This window comes from Schistocerca cancellata, chromosome 1 (assembly GCF_023864275.1).
Source record: "Schistocerca cancellata isolate TAMUIC-IGC-003103 chromosome 1, iqSchCanc2.1, whole genome shotgun sequence".
Classification (NCBI taxonomy): Eukaryota; Metazoa; Arthropoda; class Insecta; order Orthoptera; family Acrididae; genus Schistocerca; species Schistocerca cancellata.
Window position 1 is genome coordinate 538,677,867 of NC_064626.1, and position 20,375 is coordinate 538,698,241.

The 20,375-nt window shown below is 43.2% G+C and overlaps 1 protein-coding gene across 2 annotated transcripts in view; it reads right to left on the reverse strand.

Moving 5' to 3' along the window:
• LOC126179795 (ras GTPase-activating protein-binding protein 2) overlaps positions 1-20,375 on the reverse strand; it is a 161,207-nt gene that overhangs the window by 112,451 nt on the left and 28,381 nt on the right. For both annotated transcript variants that reach the window (XM_049924641.1, XM_049924640.1), the window contains exon 3: positions 6,473-6,656. In XM_049924641.1, coding sequence (XP_049780598.1) covers positions 6,473-6,656 — 184 coding nt within the window. The remainder of the gene's footprint in view (positions 1-6,472; positions 6,657-20,375) is intronic.

Sequence of the window (20,375 nt, forward strand, 5' to 3'; positions counted from 1 at the left end):
AAACTTCTGAAGTGCCTACACTTCTTCATCTAGATGTTATGCTAAGATCGTGCCGCAGATCGGCCAGGAGGGAGCTCTCAACAAGAACAAGTGCTACTGTCAGTAGACTACTGCAGTTGCAGTGTGCAGGATCCTCCTGACATAGAAGAAATTCGTGGCGAGTCTCGTGTTGCCGATGCACAGTTGGCACAACACAATGGCATCTTTCCGAGGTGCCTGGAAAGATTTATCCCACACTTTGTGGACCTTTTAATTGCTCTCATCTTTTTTGGATTGTAGTAGCCTGCCATTCTAATTCCCAGAGCCTCAAAATATTGTGTCAAAGTTGTAATCTTACGTCTGTGCCCAGTATCCCAATGCTAAGTTGACCAACTGCAGTTGCATCTTTAGCTAAACAGTCGTCAAGTTCATTTCCTGGAATGCCTATGTCCAGATGAAGGTCACTGCCATTCCAGAGCTGTACAGGTCAGCCAGTAGATCCTGGATGTTGGCGACCAAAAGATTTTTGGGATAGTATAGGGTTATGACTTGAGCAACTCGTGGAATTGCTAAGTCATGGAATTGCAACAGATCAGATCAGAAAGTTCAACCTGGCCTGGGATTTGAAATACTGCAAGCCACATGTGGCCAACTCTGCGGTGTATACACTGCAGGCACTCAGCGGAGAGTGCTTCTCGTGTCCCCTTGCATGTGTAAAACCATAACTGAATCGGTTATTGACTTTCGATCTATCTGTGTAGATGTAGTGGAGGATTGAAAGAAACAGGTGTCAGAGAAGGGTGGGATAGGCATCTTTCTTGGGGCTAAAAAAAGAGGTCCATCCTTATCACAAGACAGGGTAAGCCCACGGGGGAGGGAGGGGGGGGGGGGGGGGCGCTCTAGGGACACAGACTAACAGAGGCTGTGTGTAGGTCCGTCAGTAAAATATCGAGTCAGATCACAGTTGGTCTTCCCAGTTTTGGGCAATGCACAAACCGTCTGAACTGCTGGATGTGGAACAGAGTTGGGTGACATAGGTGGGTAGACATCTGATGAAATGTGACTGCGGAACTTGCCAAGAGCTGCTGCCATCTAACACGCAGTGGTGGTGACACTAGTTTCCACCAGGAGGCTGTCAACAGTGCTTTTACGGAAGGCCCCCGTTGCCAACCACATGCAAGTGTCGTGAACTGGGTCCAGTAGGCTCAGAACAGACAGTGCTACTGACCCATAGGCAACACATCCGTAGTCCAAGCGAGATAATATCAGCGCTTTGTAAAATCCCAGAAGAACTATGTGGGGTTCACGCCCCACGAGGAGTGACTACGGAAACAGAGAGCATTCAGCTTCTTCATGCAAGTTGCCTTGAGCCAGTGGACATGTGGCAGTCCTCAGAAGTCGGCGCTCAGCAGCATGCAGCGATGCAGTTGCGTAGTACAGGAAAAGATCGTCCACATACAGTATAGAGACTGTGGGATCAACTGCATTTACAATAACATTGATGGGGCAACTGCAAACAGTGTTACGCTCAAAACCAATCCCTGAGGGACTCCAGTTTCCCGTACGTATTGGTTGCTGAGAGTCAAATCTATCCTGGGGGGAAAAAAAAAAAAGGTCTGGATAAAAATGGTTAAACTGCCCCAGAAACCTCACTCATGCAGTGTAGATAGTTTATGACCTGCTAGATGGTATTTTACGCCTTCTGTACATCAAAGAACATAACACTCAGATATTGGCAACGCGCAAAAGCACTACACACTGCGGATTCCAAATGAACCAGGTGATTTATCATGGACCAGAAAGCCCAAAAGCCCAAAAGCTGCTTAGGAATTGTGATATACACCCTCCAGCTTCAAGGCACAAAAAAAAAGACAGCAGTTGACCATTCGTTCGAATAGCTTACACAGCCCATTCGTCAGTGAGATTTTCCTGCAGTTAGTTAAAATATGTAGGTCTTTTCCAGGTTTCAGGGCAGAAAAATAATATTTTCCCACTATTGACAGGGAAATACTTCCTCCCACCACTTGTGGTTAAAAAGCCCGAGGATATGTTTCATTTGGTCGGCACAAAGATGTTTGAACATTCGGTTGCGACGCAGTGCCAAAGCGCTGCAAAGTCTGTAAAAGGGATGTTATATGATAAGAGAGCCATGTGCCTTGAAAGATGGCAGGCGGGACTCAATACAGCATTTCTGGGTCAGGAAACGAGGATGATAATTACTGTGAGTGGACACTTCACTGAAGTGTGTTGTAAAACATTCGCCAAGTACCACGGGATAAGTGCAGAGGTTAGCATTGACAAGGATGCCAGGAACCATCGTGTGTGGTTGATGGCCATAAATGCGGCAAAGTTTAGCCTATGCTTGAGATGATGGGGTGTGAGATCGCATAGTTGAGATATATTGCTCCCAACAATCCTGCTCCCTTTTCTTTATCAAAAACTGCGCTTTCACTCAGAGTCTCTTGAAAGCTATATAGAAGGATGGCACTTGTACCATTGAAGCACCCTGCGGTGCTTCCTTACAGCTGTGGCTATGCCTTCAGGCCACCATGGCAGCGGCAGTCATCAGGATGAGTCGGAAGAGTAGGGTATTATTGTTGTTGCTGCTGCTGCAGCATGTGTAATACTGTCAATAGTACCCCGTACCAATTTGTCGATATCTGTCATGACTGGCTGCGTAAGTGGCTGCTATCAGTTTTCCGAAGCAACTAACGTGGCGTATGTTCTAGATTGTTGTGAGTGGAAAGGGAAAGAATGATAGGAAAATGGTCACTGTCGCAAAGACTGGCAGGGATGAGCAACTGAATCAAGGGCAAGATACTCTAGCAGCAAACTGCGAGATCAGTAGCTATAAACATTCCGTGGGCTACATTGAAATGGGTTGGGTCTCCAGTGCTAAACAGGCAGACATCCAATTCTGAAAGAATGTGTTCTAGTACCTGGCCTCTGAGATTTAGTGTCGCTGCCCCACAAAAGATAATGAGCATTCAAGTCCCCCAATAAGAGGAAGGAGCGGGGAGCTGTGACACTCATTTGAACAGCTCACGATAATGGAAAGATCCGTCTGGGGGTAGATAAACACTGCATATTGTCATCCAAACTGACAGGTAGACATGTAATGGCCACAGCTTCTACTGCAGTGGTAAGGGGCACATGCACACTGAAATTTTAAGCGTATGAGGGTACAAATCCCACCAGATGCCCTCAAGACATTTGTGTGATTGTTACAGTATGGTTGGTAGTTTATCTGAGCAGGGAGGTGTGTTGCCCTAAATGGTGTTTCATGATGGGCTATGCCAATTGCCAAGTAAATAGCCATTTAGCCATTAAATGACAGAGTTCGGTCAGATGGCAAAGTAACCATTACAGTTCCATTGAAGGAATACTGGAATCAGGTCTGAGAAAGTGGAGAATGGAAAAGATGGGTGTGATTACTTTGTTACCAGGTCGTGGTTGGCCTGACTGTGCGATCCATCATCCAAGTGCACAGGCTACACCACTGCAGGGCTGGGGAGCGGAACATCCAAAGCCTAAGAAAGTAGCTTACCTTTCTGCTTAGCCTCCTTATCCTTCTGTGACTTCGATTTCTGTGAAGATTTCCCATTTTTTCTTCCGAGAGAGAAGAGCACCATACTTTTCTGCAGCCTGCAGCCTGTGGCTGTTGGTCCTTGTCTTGAGAAGGGGGCCACCCTGACAGGTGTCCTCACCCTGACGCCAGAGAATGACTTGACATCTCTGGCCGCACCAATGGTGTGGCAACCACCAGTACTATAGGTGTAGGGTATGAAGGAGCTGACACTCCCTCCCCCAACTGTGGCGCAAGCCCTGGAATATGACAAAGGCCAGGAGTTTTCGTGCGAGACCTTGTCATTGTGTGGACTGTGACACGACAGTTGCAAAATTCAAGGCCACATTAGTCAAATGAAATCTGAAAGACTTTTTCTTTGCACCTTGGTAAGACAGGCAGTCAAGCATTTTATACTCTTGAATTTACTTCTCCTTCTCGAACACCGAGCATTGCGGTAAACAAGGACAGTTGAACACTGTGGCGGTTGGTCACAAGGACTGCAGTCATGGGATGCTCATCCACATTTTTTGCCCTACATATAACCTCATTAGAACAGCAGGAGGACATGTGTCCGAAACTTTGACACTTAAAACATCTCATAGGAGGATGAAAGTAACACCTGACCTCTCACCTATAAATCATGACCTTTACCTTCCCATGTAAAACATTGCCATCGAAGGCTACGATAGAAGCTCCAGTGTCTGCTCTATTATCCTAGGGTCCCATCTGGATGCGGCAAACAAAATGGAATCAAAGCCGTGCCAGATTAGTAGCAGCTCTTCATCAGTTTGTAGCATTAGGTCCCAATGGAAGGTAAAACCTTGAATTCTATTGAGCTTGTTATGAAAGCAATGGTGACTGGTATATTTCCTAACTTCACATAGGCCTGAAGTGCCCATAATTGGTTGGCGTGTAAAGTTTTGATCAGCAAAAATCCGTTTCTTATTTTCTCTATTGCTGCAACCTCCCAAAACCGATCATCAATATTTTCAATGAAAAGCATTGGCTTCGTTGAAGCCAAACAGCCACCGTTGGTCGACAAACTGTCCACTTCCATTTCTCCTTGCCTGGCTCTCATCTTGACGCATTGTCAATAACAGAAATCTGTAGAATTGTAAACTTCTGCATTAAAATCACTGTTCCTGACTGATGAGGCGACTGTTTCATTGTGGATCATCCATCCTGATGCCACTCCTATTGGAGACTCTCCCTGTGGGCAATACCCCAAGGTAAAGGTCACCTGGCACAGAAGCAATTGCCTGGAGTCCTGGTACCCCGAAGTGGATAGGCACCTATTCCTTGGCTGACACAGGGAGGTCACAGCTGAGGCATCAGCAGTACAGTCCCTGCGTCATCAGGGGGCTACCATCAAGAGAGTATATGACAACCCCACCACGACAAACTGGCTACCGTGCTGGATTTCAGGTGCAAAGGTAGATCCACTTGATTGGAAAGTGCAAAAAATAACAGCATACAGCGGAGAGGTAATCCACCACAGTACGGCATTCTTCTCCAAACAGCCCGCACTTCGGTAAAATTTGGAAAGCGGAGGTCAAACCCAAAAAGGGGACAAGAATTTAAAAAGCCAAAAAATGTGAGGGAAAAGTGTTAAAAAAGTAAAAGGAGTAAAAGCCTTCAAAATTCCAAAGACCAGTCACAAGACCAAGGTAAAAAATTCGATGCAATAAAGAAGACTCTTATAGTAGCCTCTTATGATGAGCAAGAAAGAACCATGGGTCTATTCTAGCCACCGAAGGGGAATTGCTTTGTAAAGGATTTGGTGTACCAAACCAAGGTTAGAGACCTACAGGACTTTAAGGCTTGCAATCACAATACATATGAACATGTCACTGTGGAGATCTTGAACCATACACAGAGAGTAAAACAAAGCTTTGTGTGTTTCCTTTTCGCATGTTGAAAACCATTTGTTAAAATCTAGTACAATTTTAAAGACATTAAAAGTCAAGTTGTAAAGCTAATTTGTGAATAACCTTTATTTTTGGGTTTTCTTGTCATCCTTGAAGCAATAAAGGCTGTAAGTTTTTGAAAAGTTGATACTACTACTCATTGTCCATAGCATCAGAGAAACTGCTGCATAACACATTTATCTATATCTATATCTATATATTTGTTGCACTTTGCTACTGCTTCTTTGACACATACTTCAATCCCAGTTCACTCAGCATTGTCCTTTCTGTTGCAATTTCCAGACCAATACAACTTCATTATTTTGTTTGCAAACTATCACCTTTTCAATGAGTACAGTGACTTTCTTCTTCTTACCACCAAGAAGATGGCAAGCAGCAAGCCATTATGAAATTTTCCATTATCACCTTGTGTGCCTGCATTGTGAGATATTAACATGAGCACCTCTGAAATGGTACAAGACTGCACCTTGTCACCGTGTCACGTGATATCAGTCAGCAAACATTCCCCAAAACGAGAGTGCAGTAAACACTACTAGTATTCATCCAAAGTTATCTACACTGCTGTGGATAGAATGCATATGTGAGTGTGCGTGTGCGCAGGGGGGAGGGGTGGTGGGTAGTGGCACGGAACACACTGGCTGATTTGCTTATGGAGTCATCCCACTCTGTTGCATGCTCTTGTTACTTACGGCATTATTTTTGAGGCACATTTAGTAGGTGATGGCACTACTTCGTAGTCTCAATATAAATCGTGCACGAATTGAAAACTAAAATATATAGTGTATTATTTCCATATGGCAAAATCTGACACTTTACTGGAGTAAAATTAGAATAAAGTACTCAATTTACCAGTCAGTGGAAAGAGTCAGACAGTGCTGATTTACCGCACATTCTGCTTATGCTTATCGAGTTCAAAAAGTCAAAATTACATGTAGAAAAAGAGGATTACTAAATAAATGCTGACAAAGTAATTGTACACATCCAATGCTGTAAATACCTGGACAACAACACCATCTCCAAGTGTTGCCTGAGAATCAACTTGACTTATCTTAGCATGACAGTCATGAAAATTAAGCTGTTGAATTTTTTGATGGATCTGCTTTTGTCCAATCACAGGTGTCGTTTCTCTATTAGGTGCATCTAGACCGCCATGTACAAAGGAGGAATTATTGTTGTAAAACCTGAAAGAGAAACTGACTTAATAAGAATCCATTCCTCCATATTAAAAACAAAAAACATATTCAAAAGTAACAGTGTCAAGAATGACAAGTGAAACACTTCTTCAAAACTTCAGCAACACAAAAAAAATCTGTTTACATATCTAAAGCAAGTATGAATTACTTCAAATTCTAATATTCTGCCAAATGAAAGATCAAAATTTCCACAGCAATGAGAAGATTTGGTGCTGCACTGTTTGAAAGTAAGTTAGTACTAACACACCTGTTGACAGCCATCTAATGTTTATCTACATCTAAATCTATATTCTGCAAACCATTGTGAAGCACATTGCAAAAGGTATATGCCATTGAACCAGTTATTGGGGTTTTCTCCCATTCCATTCGTATATTGAGTTTGGGAAGAATGACTGTTTAAATACCTGTGTGTACTGTAATTAATCTGATCTTCTCCTTACGATCCTTATGCGAGTGATAAGCAGGGATCTTAGTATATTCCTAGAATCATCATTTCAAGCCGCTTCTTGAAATTTTGTAAGTAGGCTTTCTCAGGAGAATTTATCTCCAGGAGTCTCTGCCACTTCAATTTCTTCAGTATCTCTGTGAGACACTCCTACGCGTCAAACAAACCTGTGACCATTCACACTGCTCTCCTCTGCACATGGTCAATATCTTTTGTTAGTACTATTGGGTACACGTCCCAGGTCTCACACACTTGACTGATATTACAAAATAGGTCACACGAGTGATTTGTAAGCTATCTCATTCGCAGACAGCAAAAAAATGGCTCTGAGCACTATGCGACTTAACTTCTGAGGTCATCAGTCGTCTAGAACTTAGAACTAATTAAACCTAACTAACCTAAGGACATCACACACATCCATGCCCGAGGCAGGATTCGAACCTGCGACCTTAGCGGTCGCTCGGCTCCAGAGTGTAGCGCCCAGAACTGCACGGCCACTCCGGCCGGCACAGACAGCATTTTCTCAGATTTTCTCAGTACTCTAACAATAAAATGAAGTCTACCTCGTACTTTAACCATGATTGGGCCCATGTGATCATTCCATTTCATATCCCTACAAAGTGTTACATCGAGGTATTTGAGTTGGCTGATCCCAGCAGTGACTCAGTGATATTACAGTCATAGGTTACTTGATTTTTTTCTTTCTCTAAAGTGCAAAATTTTACATTTTTGAACATTTAAAGCAAGTTGCCAATCTTTGCACCAATTTAGAATCTTTTTAAAATCAGAAAACGTTTATGCAGCTTCTTTCAGACTGAGCTTCATACAAGGTCTGTTCAAAAAATTCCGGAACTTTGTCAACAATCCCCCCCCCCCCTCCTTCTATACTTACCTTTTACTTATTGTGCATGGCCTGCTTTGAAAGACTCTCCTCAACAATTGATACCCCGGTGCCAGCTCCATTTCCACCAGCAGAAGCAGTCTTGGTACGCCTCTTGCGGCATCACAAAGAGCACCATATGTGAATTTTCTTTTATCTCATCTATCGTTGCATATCTTCGTTCTTTCAACAGGGTTTTCAAATTTGAAAATAAAATAAAGTCCACAGCGGCGGGATCTGGAGAGTACGGAGGATGAGGCAGCACTGTGATTTCATTTCTTGTGCAACAGTCACACACCAAAAGGGATGAATGTGCAGGTGATGCAAGAGCCATGCCTTGCTTCTCCACATTTCAGGCCATTTCCATCTCACATCATCTCGCAGGCGTCACAACATGTCCCGATAGTACCATCAATCAACAGTTTGCCCCTATGGCACAAATTCATGATGAACTAAACCTTCAAAGTCAGTGAAAATTATCGCCATGGCTTTGACATTTGACCTGACTTGACAAGCTTTTTTTGGTCTCTGAGAACCTTTCCAGACCCAGTATGAAGACTGAACCTTTGTTCCAACATCATAACCAAAGACCCTCGTCTCATCACCAGTTATGATTCTCTTAATGAACATCTCATTCTCATTTGTGCAATAGAAAAGCTCTTCACAGATTGCAAGGCGAAGATCTTTCTGGTCTTGACATGAGCCGTGGAACAAACTTGGCGGAAAAACAATGCATACCAAGCTGCTGTGACAGGATTTCATGACAACATCCAACTGAAATGATGTGTTCCTCTACAACCTCTAGGACAGTTAGTCTTCCATTGGCATGCACAATTTTGTTGATGTTCCTGACAAGCATCGACAGTAGACAGCTGAAGGACAGTATGAATGAGGGCCGTCTTTAAACTTCTGTCCATCCATTTTTAAAGTCTGAACCATTCGTAACATCGAGTACAGCCTAAGCACTCATCACCATAGGCTTCCTGCATCATTTGGTGGGTCTTCTAATGGTTTTCTTGAGTTTCACGCAAAATTTAATGCTGACAAGTTAACACTCTAACTCTGCCATCTTGAAATTTGCAAACTACGCTAACCAATGTTCTATTCAATACGGCACTGAACAATACCTAACGTGTGCAACAATGAAACTTACGGCAGTCACACATTAAATAGACGTGTGTGCAGGGATGTGAACTGAATTTAGCTCTAACACACCATTGGCGTGAAATTATGAATGTTCCGAAATTTTTTGAACAGACCCTACAGATAAGCACATCATCTGCAAAAAGTCTGAGGTTACATTAATATTGTCTACAAAGTTGTTAGTATACAACAAACATAAAGGGTGCCAAAGTACTTCCTTGGGGCATACCGTAAGTTATTTTTCCATCTGATGATGGCTCTCCCAAGTAACAAGTTGCATCACCCCCCCCCCCCCAAAAAAAAAAAAAAAAAAAAAAAAAAAAAAAAAAAAAAAAAAAAAAACCACTCTTTTACACAGTTACATATTTCACTTGATACCCTATATGATCGTACTTTAGTCTTATGTCACACGAAGGAAATGCAAATTGGGTTTTGCACTATTGACGTATCTGGAATCCGTGCTGGTTGGCATGGAGGTGGTCATCCTGTTTGAGGTATTATTCTGTTTGTTTGAACTCTGAATACATTTTATGGTTGTACAAACAAATCAATGACGAGGCTACTGGATGGTAATTTTGTGGATCACTTCTAAATACTCTTTTTTTTTAGGGCGCAAAACTGCTATGGTCATTAGCGCCCAGTCTGTGACTTAGGAAAAGGCAGAAATGGGAACGAAACTCAAAAAATAGGAGAAACTAAAAATAGAAGGAAAGCTTAAAAAACCACTATAGAAGGGGGTGGTTGTCCCCAAAAAGAGCTTCAAATGACTGACGTCATCTCACTGGCACTAATAAACTCGAGAACGCGATCGGCTGAGCGTGTCATTTGCTAAAATGGAAGATATATCAGGCGACAGCTGTAGACAGACACGTAACTGAGTAAAATAGGGGCACTCAAGTAAAAGGTGTCTTACCGTCCACAGCTGAGAGCAGTGGGGACAGAGTGGGGGAGGATCACCACTTAAAAGATGTCTATGGCTAAAAAGACAGTGCCCTATCCCGAGTCTAGTTAAAATTACCTCCTCCCGACGACGCGTTCGGGAGGAAGAGGTCCAAGCACAGGGAAGAGCTCTCACGTCCCGCAATTTATTATTGGAAAGTGTCGACCAATGTGCATGCCATAAAAGAGTAACACAACGACATAAAACACTCCGTAGATCGGCGAAGGGAATTGTGCGAATAGCTGGCTGAAGAAGAGAGACTGCAGCCTTGGCCACTATATCGGCCGCCTCATTTCCACAGATACCAATGCGTCCTGGGATCCAGAGGAACGCCACAGAGACTCCCCCCAAGTGGAGCAAGTGGAGGCAGTCCTGAATCCGGTGGACCAGAGGGTGGACAGGGTACAGAGCTTCAAGACTGAGGAGAGAGCTGAGAGAATCTGAACAGATAACTTACTGTATCCGCTGATAGCGACGGATGTATTGGACAGCCTGGAGAACAGCGTAAAGCTCCACAGTATAGACCGAACACTGGTTGGGAAGCCGAAATCGATTTGGGGTGTCGCCAACAATATAGGCACTCCCTACACCTAACGATGTTTTCGAGCCATCAGTGTAAATAAATGTGGCTTCCTTCATTTGTGCACATAGAGCAGCAAATGCCCGACGATAAACAGGTGAAGGTACCATCCTTTGGAAATACACAAAGGTCACGGAGCAGGCAGGTCCGGGGACGGAGCCAGGGCGGTGCTGTACCCCAAGCTGTCAAGAAGGTGTTAGGAAAGCGGAAGGAAAGAGAATGGAGCAGTTGACGGAAGCGGACTCCCAGTGGTAGTAGGGAGGAAGGGCAGCCTGCATACCCTACATCCAAGGAGGCGTCGAAAAAAATGTCATGGGCTGGATTAGCGGCATGGAAGACAGATGGCTAGCATAACGACTCAGAAGGACTGCTCGCCGATTGGACAGCGGAGGTTCAGCAGTCTCAATTCACCATATGCTCCAAAATCTTACATACACTACTCGTGAGAGAAATGGGGCGATAGCTAGAGGGGAGATGTTTGTCCTTTCCAGGTTTCGGAACAGGAATGACGATAGCTTCCCACCATCATCTGGGAAAAGTACTGTCAGTCCAAATTCGATTATAAAGGCGAAGGAGGTAACGCAGACTACGGTATGATAAATGCAGCAACATTTGGATGTGGATACCATCCGGTCCTGGGGTGGAGGAGCGAGAAGAAGAGAGTGCATGTTGGAGTTCCCACATGGAGAAAACAGTATTATAGCTTTCGCGATTTTGAGAGGAGAACGCAAGAGGTCACACTTCCGCTGCACATTTCTTTGGGAGAAACGCTGGAGGCTAATTTGAAGAGCTCGAAATCTCAGCAAAGTGTTGACCTAATGAGTTAGAAATTGCGACAGGGTCCACTAATGTATCATGCGCAACAGTGAGCCCAGAGACCGGGTTGAAACTAGGCGCACCAGATAACCGTCGAATCCAACTCCAAACTTCCGAGGAGGGAGTGAAGGTGTTAAATGAGCTACTAAAGAAGTTCCAGCTTGCCTTCTTGCTATCGCGGATGACGCGACGGCATCGCGCATGGAACTGCTTATAGCAGATACAGTTGGCCGAAGTAGGACGGTGGCGGAAAACGCGAAGAGCATACCGCCGCTCACGTATTGCATCACAGCATGCCTCGTTCCACCAAGGAACTGGAGGGAGCCGGAGCAATTCAGAGGTGCGTGGTATTGAACGTTCCGCAGCTGTAAGAATAACGTCTGTAATATGTGTGACCTCATCGTCGAGGCTAGGAAAGTGACGGTCATCGAATGTCGCTAGAGACGAAAAAAGTGTCCAATCGGCTTGGGCAAACTTCCAGCGTCGCGGGCGCATATATGGCAGTTGAGGCTGCAGTCTAAGGACACATGGAAAATGGTCACTCGAGTGTGTATCATCAAGGGCGAACCATTCGAAGCGCCGAGCTAGCGGAACAGTACCGACCGAAAGGTCCAAATGAGAGAAATTTGTAGTGGAGGCAGACAAAAATGTAGGGTCCCCAGTGTGAGGCAAACAAGATCCGCTTGGTGGAAGACGTCTATCAATAGTGAGCCACGCGGACAAGGATGTGGAGATCCCCAAAGCAGGTGGTGGGAATTGAAGTCCCCAACCAGCAAATAGGGGTGTGGAAGCTGACCAAGAAGATGAAGCAGATCAGCTCGTGCCATTGGTGTGGACGATGGAATGTATACAGTACAAAGAGAGAAGGTGTATCCAGAAAGGGAAAGACGGACAGCGACAGCTTGGAAGGAAGTGTTTAAGGGGATTGGGTGATAATGGAGAGTATCATGGAGAAGAATCATAAGTCCTCCATGTGCTGGAGTGCCTTCAGCAGAGGGGAGATCAAATCGGACTGACTGAAAATGGGGGAGAGCAAAGCGGTCGTGGGGACGCAGCTTTGTTTCCTGAAGACAAAAGATGACCGGCGAGTAGGATCGTAAGAGGATCTACAATTCATCCCGATTGGCTCGAATGACGCGGATATTCCAGCGGATAATGAACATAGGGTGAACAGAAAATGGAGGAAGGTGACCAAGGTTGCCGTCAACTCAACGACTGTTCAGAGCTTGCGACTAACAGCATGGAACGGCATTCAGCCGTAGGCAGAAGATCCTGATCCATAGGTTGTTCTGGAGCAGCTCCTGCCACCAGCGATCGGCCGAGGGCGGTTACGGCCAGGTGGTGCTGTAGATGAGACACGCCTTGGCGGAGAAGGAGAAGAACTGGGTGTCTTATTAGCCTTCTTGGAAACATGATGTTTAGATGAAGGAGGAACCGATGGTTGTGAAGTTGGGGTATGTAAAAAATCATCACGAGTATGCTCTTTTTTCGAAGTCTTGCTGTCTGACTTTTGGGCTCGAGATTTAGCAGAACCCAATGAAGGGTGAGCCATAGAGTGAGCAGGGGAAAGTGGGGAGGTTGAACGGGTGATCTTTGCGCTGGCTGATCTGACGACCGTGGCACTAAAGGTGAGATCACAAGTCTGTGTGGCCGCCTCCTTTGTTGGCCGAGGAGAGGCAAGGACAGTGCTGTATTTTCCTGTCTGAGGCACAGTGGGCTTTCGACTGGCGAATAATTTTCGAGCAGCAAAGGTCGACACCTTTTCCTTCACTCCGATTTCCCGAATGAGCTTTTTGTCTTTAAAAATGGGGCAATCTCGAGAGGAAGCAGCGTGGTCAGCCATACAGTTGATGCAATGAGGGGATGGAGGTGGACAAGCACCCTCATATGCATCCTTGCCACACGTAACACATTTGGCCGGATTGGAACAGGACTGGCTGGTGTGACTGAACCGCTGACACCGATAGCAACGCGTAGGGTTTGGGACGTCAGGGCGAACGGAAATTATCTCCATAGCCCGCTTTGATTTTTGATGGGAGTTGAACTTTGTCAAATGTCAAGAAGACAGTACGGGTTGGAATGATGTTCATGTCAACCCTTTTCATGACTCTATGAACAGCCGTTACGCCCTGGTCAGACAGGTAGTGTTGAATTTCCTCGTCGGACAATCCGTCGAGGGAGTGTGTATAAATGACCCCACGTGAGGAATTTAAAGTGCGGTGCGCTTCCACCCGGACAGGGAAGGTGTGTAGCAGTGAAGTACGCAGCAATTTTTGTGCCTGGGGGGCACTGACTGTTTCTAACAACAAGGTGCCATTTCGTAATCTGGAACAAGACTTTACAGGACCTGCAACTGCGTCGGCCCCTTTCTGAATAATGAAGGGTTGACCGTGGAGAAGTCGTGACCTTCATCAGACCGAGAAACAACAAGGAACTGTGGCAACGATGGAAGGACTGTCTGTGGCTGAGACCCATTGAACTTACACTTGTGGGCAGACATAGTAGAAGATGAGGAAACCATTGCGAAAGTATCCCCCATGATTACCGGCATCTCCGATGACGCGCTCCTTCCTTGTGGGTGCCCTCTCTGAGGGCATTCCAGCCTTAGGTGATTGTTCACACCTCAGGTCACACCTCCCGAGAAACGAACGGAGGGACCAATCGGTACTTTCGGAAGGTATCAGCTCGGGTAATCACCCCTCTCTGGGCCTGGCCATTACCAGGGGGTACGTACGTGTCCTACCTGTCTACCCGGGGCGGGGAATTGCGCGTTACCCCGTCACCGGCTACGCATGGAAATGCGTGGTTCGGCCTTCAGACACGCACAGGGAGGAAAAAAGAGAAAGGGAAAAAACAAAGGGAAAGGAAGGAAGAGAGGTCTCGAACACCACAGCAGAGAAAAGGGCAAAGAGAAGAGGTAAGGAAAGGAGAAGGACAAAGGAAGGACGAAGACTTGCAAGCAGAGAAAGCAAAGAATGTGTTACATTTTCGAGCGTCCGTCTCCGGACGTAGGCACAAAACATACTCCCAGAGGGGGAGAAAGGGAAGGAAAGGGGCGGAGGTGAGGGGGCTGGGGCGAAGATGGGGGATGGGGAAGGATGCGGAAAGGGAAGGTATGCAGCCCGGAAAGGAAGGAAGGCCACATTAGCTCGGGGTCCCGTGCTCGCTACACACGTATCCACAAAAGAGTTGTGGACCCCCTGGGGGGAATACTCTTCTTGTAAACAGATGTGACCTGTGCTCTCTTCCAACAACTGCACACGTTTTTTTTTGGAGGGGGAGATCTACAATAGACTATAGACAAATTCAGTAAAGAATCTGATTCTACGTTACCCTGAAGCTTTGTTCTACTTTAACGATTTTAGCTGTTTCTCTGCACCACTGGCACTAATACTCATTTCACTCTTCTTTTCAGTGGTATGAGAATCAAACTGAGGCAACTCTCCTAGGTATTCCTTTGTAAGCGAAGATTTGAAAATAAAGTTAGGCTTTCAGCTTCCACTTTGCTACCACCAATTTCAGTGCCACTACAGTCTTTACATGTAAGACAAGAATTCCTTTTTGGATTAGATTAGATTCAGTTTCCACTCCACAGATGCAAAAATGAGATGATTTTCATGGGTGTAGAACATGTCAGAAGTATAATATAAAGAACATAGAACATCTGAATATAATACTCACTTCCCCGATCATTTTTCAGGAGATTGTCAAAACATGTTAACACATTACAGTAAACTGAAGCTGCTAATATCTACAGAATTAATACACTTAAAATGAAACAGTTATGCACTTCTAATAAATTTATCATACACAAAACACCTAATCTTGAGGGTTTTGACCAAGTGCTGTCAAAATTGAAATCTGACAGACATGTTTATTTAAGCTGTCCTAACAGTCCATGTTAAGACATTTATCTATAGAGTGAAAGGATTTGGTTACCAAAAAGTCTTTCAAACTCTGTTAAAAAGGTGCTTTATCTGAAACCAAGTCTTTAACACGCACACAGTAACCACATAACCATACAATGCTTTGTTCAGTGCACCTTCGTCCTGTTTTCTTGCTTTATCTGTGTTCAGCTTTTGATGGACCATCCACTAGGCTATCTTACCACTATATCTGAAATGGGTGCGATGCGTAGCTTCCCCTGCAAGAACCAGTGGTTAGAATACCCAGTTAGCTGAACAGGTTTCTACAGGATTTTCTTGAATTTATACAACAAATTAGTCTTATTACACCATTTTGCACTCTAAAAACTTTTTCTTGGTTTGACGAATTACCCCAGAATATATGATGTAATAGAATGAAAGTAGGCAAAGCATGCATGCTTTTTAAAGGTTTTTTTTATTAATATTTTTAAATCCTCCATCTGACATCACTTGTTTCGCAAGTACAGACCTGTTAAGGCGCCTTAGTAATTCTGTGGTATGTTCTTCCCAACTTTCTTATCGAGTTGTAACCCCAGAAATTTAACACACTCTCTCTTCTATCTGCATTTCTCTTTATGTTACACACATGCTGGAAGGAAATCTCTTACAGGTTCTGAATTGCATATGGTGGGTCTTTTCAAAGTTCAATGACAGTGAATTAGCTTTACATCATTCATTAACATCAGTGAAAATTGATTAGCAGCCATTTCTAAATCTGTACTTGACCTGTTGTTTATTGCAATGTTTGTATCACCTCCAAACAAAACAAACTTAGCATCTGGCAAAGTAACAGACATGAGGTCATTAATGTACGGAAGAAAAGCAATGGAACCATGAGGAACGCGACCTGTAATTAATTCCCAATCAGATGAAAACTGACTGCTTACTCCCCAGGTATTTCGCAACAATGCCCTCTGTTTCCCGTTAGTTAGATAAGACTTCAAACCATTTTGCAGCATTGCCAGTGATGCTATAATATTCTAATTTCCTTAAGAGAATGTTGCAATTCACACAGTCAAAGGCTTTCACAGATCACAGAAAATGCCATTAGGCTCCTGTTATCTAATGAATTAAATACATTCTCACTGTACATGTAAAAACAGCCTTCTCTATATTTATTTAATAAAATTGCAGCCGAATAGCCATATACAGTTACTTTGCTTAACATTTTACATTTTTGCGTATTCATTTATCGATTTCACTCTTTTACTGCACAGTTCTATGTGATGCCGTTCACAGGCTTCGTTACACAGTTCACATACACATGTTGTGGTTGGGTCGTGATAAGTTTTGTTTTTGCGGATTAGATGATGAAAGCCATGAATAGAAAGTCTAGTTACGACATGTCACTGTTCGAAGTTTGGTGCTGTCCATGAGTGATTCGTCACTGCTTCGGTGCCATAGAACACTGGCCATATTTTTTCTCGTTTGTCCTCCATGATCTTCAGTTGCTTTCCAGAAGCTCTGGTGTGTGGCATCATATATCGAAGTCTGATGTCTTCAAATTAGGAATGTCTCTCTCCCTAGCAGGTACACTAGTCTAGATCTTGTTGTCTTTGAGAGGCCTAGTGCTCTTTTTAGATAGCTCGATTTTACCTTTTCTAGTGTTTCTAGATTTTTTCTCTCAGGTGGTCCCATATAACCTCCATCCCATAGGCCAGGATTGGCAAGATTTTTGTGTTGAATAATTTCATGGCTGTTTCTAACCTGAGTATGCAGATGTTTTTGATGTCCTGTATTGCTATTATTGCTTGGGCTGCACGTTCTGTTGTATTTTTTGTGAAGCATTTGGTTGTTGGTTGCAATGTCACTCCTAGGTATTTAAAGTCTGATGAGATTTTTATTTTTTGTCCTCTGATGCTGATTTCCGCATTCTTGGGTGTTTTGCCCCCTTCTCTGAAAATTACCATTTCTGTCTTTGTTACGTTTATGTGTAGTTTGTGTTCACTGCACCATCTGTCTATTTTCTCAATGATTCTCTGCAGCTTCTGTATATCTGTTGAACCTACTGCTGTGTCGTCAGTGTATGCATATACATACACGTCTTCTTCATTTTCCCCAATTCGGAGTACTACTTCAGTGGCAAGAATTTACAGCAAAGGGCTCATTGGGTCACCCTGTAAGACTCCGTTCGATTGCAGAATGTGGTTCGAAAAAGAGAGGTTGTCTGATATTATGATTAAGTTGTATTTGAGGATTGACTTGATTATTCTTGCCCATACGTTATCTTCTCCCATTGTGTTTTCCAATTTTCAGACTATGAGATCTCTTTCCAATAGGTCAAAGGCTTTGGTAAAGTCTATGAACACTGTGTAGAATATTTGCTTCTTTTGTAGCGCTTCGTCGATGATGTTTAGAAGCAGCCTGACTGCCGTAAGTGTTGATCTTCCAGATCTGAAACCCATTTGTCGTTCTGGGAGACGACTGTCCACAGAGGCTTGGATTTTTTGTGTTATTATCTTTGAAAACATCTTGAATTGAGTATTTTCCAGGGCTATGCCTCTGTACTTGTTTGGGTCCACTGGGTCTCCTCTACCTTTGTACAGAACTTTTATTGTCGAGTGTCTCCATTGTGTCTGAATTCTTCCAAGTTCCAGGCATTTGTTAAATAGTTTGGTCCATATGTGTTGGAGGGCCTCTTTTGCATCTTTTATATGTTCATTATGTATATTATCGGGTCCTGCTGCTTTCTTGTTCTTCAGTGCTTTTATTACTTCTTTCACGTCTTCTTCATTTAGAGGTTCCCATATATTGTCTTTTTCCTTAGTTTGATGTTGTTTCTCTTTCTTTGGGGGTGTTTTGATTCCTCGTTTGTTCAGTTACTTACTGAAGTGGTCTTCCCATTCCTTCAGGTCTATATTTGGCGTATGAGCCATTTTTCTTGGTCTTGTAGCTATGTATGGGTCTTTCTCTGCTTCATCCGCTTCTCTTTTTGCCTCTCTTTCTATGTATTCTTTTTTCTTCTCTTTTATTAGTTTTTGTAGGTTCTCCTCTCTTCTGCGTACAGTTTGTATGTTTCCTCGTCATGCTGGTTTCTTAGTCTGCGGAGTGTTCTTAGAACAGTGTTCCTTTTGCTGTAGCATTCAGCATCGAATTATCTTTTTGCCGTCCTTGTTTTGGGGATTGTTTGTATCACTGAATTTTTTAGGAGGTCTTCTATTTGGTCTGTTGCTTTTTCGAGGTCTCCTTCCTCTATGAAAGTTTCTATTTGTGTTAATTGTTCTTGCTGGTTTGTTCACTTTTCTATATCAATTTTTCTTTGTGTGATTTGGTGGGTCTTTCTTGCTGGCGGTGACGTGACAATATTTATTTTTATCTTCATTGGAATGTGCTTTCATACAGGAGTAATGGAGTCATGCCATATTGGTTGAATACTTCCTTCTATTTCTCCTCTTGTTAATGCGATATCAATGGTGCTTTTCCTATTGTGGCATATGTATGTAGGTATCTGTCTATCGTTAAGTAGGGTGAAACCACCTTCTTCTAAGGTTCCAACAACTAGTTTTGTTTTATAGTTTTCTGTGTCTATTCTGCAGTGGAGATCGCCTGCAATAATGGTGGGTTTGCTGTCGCATTGTTTGATGAGTGCGACTATTTCGTCAATTATTTCTACAGCATTTGTGTGCTGTTTAAAATAGGCTGCAATTTAATTTGTGTTTGCTGCTTCTACTAGCATACTACCTTCTTGTTTTATGATTTTTTTTGGTGAGCCTTCTCTATATTGGAACCCTTAAGGAACCCAAACTGTGACTTGAAAACGAAATTCTTTGCAGTCAGCTGCTTAACAGGACACTTGAAAACAACCTTTTCAAATTTTTTGAAAATCCCGGAAAAAATGAAATTGGATGATAGGTTGTCTGTATCTTTCTATCTCCCTTCCTGTCAAGGGGCTTACCTTCAGCATATTTCAGCCAGTCTGGAAATATTCTACTGATAAGACAGTATTGCACAAATAACTTAAGGTAGAACTCAACTGAAGTGAACACCCTTTGATGAACTTCGTTGATGTGTTACCATAACTACTAGAAGTTTCTGATTTTTAAGGATTTTATAATGGGTGCTACTTCTTTTGGAAGAGTCATTTCCATTTTATTGAAGTTGTTCGTAGAGACTGGTCTCAGATATCCCACAGCACTGTTTACTGAACCTGATGACCCCAAACTGTCAGTAACAGAAACGGAACACTTGTTTTAAGATGTTTGTAACACTACATACACTTGTTACCAATGTCTCATTTATTTTAGAGCTATCTGTTCCTTTCTGGCTTCCTCCTGCCTGTCTTCGCTATATCCCATATAGTCTTTATTTTGTTGCTGAAGAAATTATCTTTTTCTCATAACAAAACTGCTTATGTTTCTGGTTTACCTGCTTCAATATATTGCAGTATTCTTTGTAATGCTAACATCAGAGCTGTTCCTAGATAGTATATACACTTTTGGTTTTTGTTCACATGATACCTTTATACCTTGTGGTTTATTTTTAGACTTCTGTTAGGTTTCAGTTACCTTCAGGGGCAAACAATTTTCAAATGAGGAAGTAACTTTATTAATGGATGTTTTGTATTTTCCATTTGAGTCTGAAGAGACATCTATCCAGTTCATGTCTTTGAGCAACCTCCTAAAATCCTCAATTTTTGACTGATTATTTACACTCCCATACTCAGATTTAATAGATTTTATATCCCAACAAGTTTCAACATTTACTATAAGATGCTACATGTCATGATCAATAGTCCACTTTCTATTTGTTTTGTGATATGGCTTTTTTCCCCCAAGATTTGTCTACAAAGATATTATCAATGACAGTCTCAGAATAATTACATACCCTAGTTGCAAAATTCATGGTAGGTATTAAATTTAATGACAGTGATTCTGATTGCAGTAATGTTTCACTGACGGAGCTTTTCAATAAACCCACATTTGAATCACCAGCAACGACTATTTCTTTGTTTTTCACTGTGAGATGGGACAACCAAGC